We start from the raw sequence: 5392 nt of genomic DNA on the forward strand, positions 1-5392 counted from the left end.
AGCATTCTCATTTGATCCGCTACATAGCTCATGAGTCCCACGTCATCAGGTCAAGTCGAACACGAAACGCGAAGCGAGACTATGGTTGAGATCCAATCTAACTGAGCTCCTCGTTCTTGTGGTTGAGAATTCTAGCCACCCGTCGTTCCCCGAAGTAAAGCCTGCGAGCAGCTGCTTTTGACTCATGTAAGTTTCTCCTACTGCTCTGTTCGACTGTCACATTTCGAGGCTCAATCCAGACCTGTCAAAATTTCAAAATTTCATATGCAGACCTTTTCCAACTCGTATGGAAAGCCAGCACATGCAAATTATTTGCCCCCAGCAGACTGCGGACAACCCGGCGATTGGGCTTCAGTGATTTTCAACATGACAATAAGTGAAGTGCTGCACGTCTTGAATGCTCCAGCAATGTGTAATTGAAATGAATTGCCCTAATTCTTGTATTGATTGAACAGCTTCCGTTGGTAAGCAATATGACAGGCTTGGGGTGAGATTCTGCGCTTTCTACAATTGTTCTACGTCGAGGTTCAGCATCATTCTTTTCATTCCTTCGATTGTTGATCTCTGCCCTGATCTTATTCATTTAGCGGCTCTATTTCAATGATATAGAAAGTGAGTTCGACTTCGTTGAGACTTGTTTATTCAACACTGACTTTTTTCGATCGAATGGCGGTTTCACCCAGTTTGGAGAACATCAACAGGTAAATGTAGAATTAACCTGCCTTCTCCATTCATATTCTTTGACGACTGATAGCGACTTGATGTATCTAGCCGAACCAACGGTGACTGGAGTCATTTGGACAGTATCAGTTTGAAGTCTACTTGATTCCAAAAAAGGGTGTTGCAATCAATTGAAGTAAAATCAAACAAAACATTCAGCAATCGCGACGTCTCGAAGTACATCCCTCTGTTGTCTTATCCAGGTTCGCTGTCGTTGGACATTGGAAACATTGTGGACAAGTCAACCAACTTAACTGGAAGTTTTGAAGTCACACTGTCTGCCAAATTCTACCCACCCACTCAGCAATTTCCGACAAGCAAGAAGGTAGACAAGATAATTAATATGGGTCGCGGGATTGGACACAATATGACGCATTTTTTGACCTTTCCACAGGTAAGATCAGACATCTTGCTGTAAATAAAGACCAGCTAGTGGAATAAAAGCAAGTTAATCGGATCATCTGTAAAACTCAGAACCTCGAAGCTGCATTCTTAGAGGTATTTGCAAGCGGTTCAGGCCAAGAGGAGGTAAGAAAAATGATTCATCTTAAGCTGAATTGACTGTGTCCGTGTATTTCGGGAAGACTTATGCTTGATGTTTGAAACTCCAGTTTTGGGTAGGCATACTTTAGCATGTGCATACGCAAAACGATAGCTCACCATCATTACCTGGGATCTACAGTTTACAAATGTACCAGATCAATACACGGGGAAAATCGATCCAGAACACACTGGGAATATTGTTACCGCCAAAGGTGCATTCCGAGAAGTTCAAGTCTGGATCGGTAAGTCAAAGCACAATGAAACACGTTCACTGGCGAGTAGTACTCAGCTGATAACACACTCTTGCTACTGTCAGATAACCGTCTTGCTGGGGTTGCATATCCTTTCCCTGTCATATACACAGGTGGAATCCTAATGTCATGGTGGAGGTGGGTTGCTCATCAAATCAACCACCCGTGCATCTACCTGATTTTTGGAACTTCCTAGGCCGATAGCTGGAATTGGTGCCTTTGACGCGCCGACGTATATCATAGACATTTCGCCTTTTGTCCCATACCTCTCAGACTCCAATGCCCACAACTTTACTCTGGTCGTGGAGGGACAAGGTGAAAAACATTCAATAAACCCAGATTGGATCTTCAGTGGTTCCGTTTTTATGACTTTGGATCCCAGCGGCGCTCGAACTACCGGGGAGATGATTGCTTATTCTACGGATTCCAACACAACAGTCGAGCCATCAGCTGGAGCTTCCAAACTTTTATCCGACGTAGACCCATCTTGCTCCATTAACTTCTTGATCAAGAGCTACCGAAAGCTATCGGTGTCAAGTCTTGTGATCACTGGTAGCGGCGAACCTCGCGTGGTGAGCGTCGAACAAGACTACAACTATATGAACGAACAGTCTTGGCTTCCCCGAGGCGATTATCAAGTCAGTCTTATGCTGTCCACTCGCAGCACGTGTGAATAATATAAGCTGAGCCACATACTTTTCTCTCTCTTCCACACTCGCCCCATCTTAACAGTCAGTTGTCTTGTCAAGTCAAGGAACTAGTATTTCTACCTCTGATGATATGACGACATTAAGCGACTCCTTCGAATTTCCTCTAAATTTGAATCTCTCTACTATTGCATCATCCAACCAGACCACGATTATTGGAAACCTCACTCATTCATTTAGACGCTCACAATTTTTATCATTATCCCCCAGTTTAGGTCAGGTTGAAATTGATACCACGCAAATCTCAATTGGAGAACTAAAGCTGAATGCCAAGGGACGTGTCGCGGGCGGTCTTGGGAGGACGGCACAATCCTTCGTCTACAAGGATGGAAGAAATGAGAGTTATACCCGGAATATCGAGGTCTATAATGTGACGAATGTGATCAGGGATGAAGAATCTGGGTCGCTTTCTTCACCACGCACCTCAGACCTGAATGTCATAACCGTCCTACCGAACAATGAAGACGATATACAAGGGTGCCCAATTCGAATTTTGTGCGAAGCTAGTAAGCACCTTATTATAATATATATATCGAGAATAGTCCTTAGCTGTCTAGAGCCTTTTGGCGTGCTCACTAAGATTGTATTTGTAGGTTTTGAAAAATATGCAAAGTCTTCAGATAAGCTGCTGTTACTACAAACCAATCAGTAGAGCTGCAATGATTTATTTCCTATGGGGAGGTTTGATTTTGCAAACAAACCACCGCCAACGAGTCTCAAGAATATGTTTGTTTTTATACACTATTCTCCAATCTTTTCCTCTGATTCTCTGGATCTTCCTAGAAGGCAGCCTCACTGCCCAGTGTGTGCCATCACCAAAAGTACCAGCCTGAATCCGGTCACCAGCACAATGAGAAACCCAACTAGGCTGGAAATTTTATGCACATACCTGATGGGGCCTTTCCCGGTGGAATCAGTCGACGGTGCTAAATACCATCTCACTCTCAGAGATGTAGCGGCAGGATACTCTTACGTGAGGGGCCTGAAGGCGAAGTCGGAGGTGAATGAGGTCCTCATTGAAATCATTTGCAAAGTAGAAAAACAGACCGGTGATTTGGTGAAAATCCTCCGCAGCAACAAGCGCGGAGAATTTGCAAACAACGTTTTCAATGTTTTCCTAAAGGAAAAGGGTATCATAGCGGCACACTCCCTCCCATACCACCATCATCAGAATGGTGTGGTAGAGCGGTTCAACCGCACCATGGCAGATATGCGCAGGACGGTGTAAGCTCCACTGTGCGATGGTGAAGGCAAGGGGACGAGGCTGAGGCCTTGGGAGGACTTCTGGAACCAAGGTTTCCTTTGATTGCGCAATCCTAGCTCAGGAGAGATGGAAGGAACATCTCTGTTAGACTACGTACAAGCTGAGGGGAAAGGAGAAAGAAGAGGAAACTGGGCAGACTCACCTAGCTCAGGAGAGATGGAAGGAACATCTCTGCTGAACTACACCGCGGGGCGAATCCGGTCAAGGGGTGGCGCCACGAAATGGTCCCAGCCATTTTCAGCCCCTAAGACGCCTCATGGACCACCACTTGCGCCACTATGCCGTATATGATGTGACCAGTGGCTATGCAACGCCCCCACGATGCCAGTCTGCTGTGCGCCCCATTTAGGGGCGCCACTAGATACCCTTCAGACCGCTACGCCATTGAGACAACACGGCCATCCGCCCCCGCGGCCGCCTGGGGGCGACCCCCGGCGGCCGACAAGCCGCCCTGGGGTCAATCAGGGGTGGGAGTGCCGGGAGCTGGCCATACCGTGTACCGTGGCCGCCCCACCAGGCTGATTCAATATATTTTATATGTACAGACTTACTTCGCGCACTGCAGAGAACTCTTCGCGCACTGTGGGGGTCGTTGTCCTGACGTCCAGCCCCCAGTGCGCACTTCTGCCACGGCTCTTTGCGCACTGCATTTTCCCCCGAAAAATCAGCTTGAATTTCTTAAGATATTTTTGATGAATCAATAGAATGGCTTTTTATGATCCCCCAGAAAATTAATCAAGTCATTCAGGGGTCTCCTTGAGCCTAGAGAAAATTGACATGAAGAAATCATATTTTAACACAACAAGCATTTAAAAAGCCACTTCCTGCAACCCAGTAGCCGAAAAAAACTTCACAGTACAATGGTGCATGTGCAATTTCACAGCCTTATAATTTTCAGAATTTTCACCAGCTTTCATGTAGCTCAAATAGGTATTGCGTTTATTATTTTGCGTATATGTATAAATTTTTTTTTACACACACCAAAGGCACAAAATTTTGAGAGCACAGAGAAATATGCTTCAAATTAATTCCCTGAAATTCCTAGCAATAGTGTGTCATTCTAAAATGAGATATAAGGGGTGCGCGGCAGGCTTAGTAGGAAAATTACTGCTAACTGTATAGCTTTTTTGTTACACAGCCAAACAGTCCCAAAATTTCAGAAATTTTTTCATTGTGGATATTCTCCGCGCCATAAATTTCTTGGCAATGGTGTTTCATGATAACATGAGATATAAGGGGTGCGCGGCGGCATTAGTAGGAAAATGGCTGCTACATGTATAGATTGTTTTTTACACGCTGAAACAGTTTTAATTTTCAGGAATGTTTCAATTTGCATATTATCCGCGCCATAAAGCTCTTAGCAATACTTTGTGATTAAAAAATGAGATAAGTTAGCAGTCATTTTCCTACTGAGCCCGCCGCACTACATTTCATGTTATCATGACACAATATTGCCAAAAAATTTATGGCGCGGAGAATATCCACAATGAGAACATTTCTGAAATTTTGGGACTGTTTGGGTGTGTAACAAAAAAGCTATACAGTTAGCAGTAATTTTCATACCAAGCCTGCCGCGCACCCCTTATATCTCATTTTATAATGACACACTATTGCTAGGAATTTCAAGGAATTAATTTGAAGCATATTTCTCTGTTCTCTCAAAATTTTGTGCCTTTGGTGCGTGTAACAAAAAAGTTATACATATTCGCAAAATAACAAACGCAATACCTATTTGAGCTACGTCATGAAAGCTGGTGAAAATTCTGAAAATTATCGGGATGTAAAATTGCACATGCACTATCGTACTGTGAAGTTTTTGTGGCTACTGGGTTGCAGGAAGTGGCTTTTTAAATGCTTGTTGCGTTAAAATATGATTTTTTCATGTCAATTTTCTGTAGGCTCAAGGA

The 5392-nt window shown here is 44.2% G+C and overlaps 1 protein-coding gene across 1 annotated transcript; it reads left to right on the top strand.

Moving 5' to 3' along the window:
* Positions 1-1063: 1063 nt before the first annotated feature.
* PtA15_1A913 (uncharacterized protein) lies at positions 1064-2873 on the top strand (the record flags this gene model as incomplete). The annotated part of the gene is made up of 8 exons (XM_053165990.1): positions 1064-1114; positions 1195-1248; positions 1332-1337; positions 1403-1505; positions 1580-1652; positions 1711-2152; positions 2247-2727; positions 2815-2873. The coding sequence occupies 8 exons, from the start codon at positions 1064-1066 to the stop codon at positions 2871-2873; spliced, it is 1269 nt and encodes a 422-aa protein (XP_053017126.1).
* Positions 2874-5392: the final 2519 nt, after the last annotated feature.

This window comes from Puccinia triticina, chromosome 1A (assembly GCF_026914185.1).
Source record: "Puccinia triticina chromosome 1A, complete sequence".
Taxonomy (NCBI): domain Eukaryota; kingdom Fungi; phylum Basidiomycota; class Pucciniomycetes; order Pucciniales; family Pucciniaceae; genus Puccinia; species Puccinia triticina.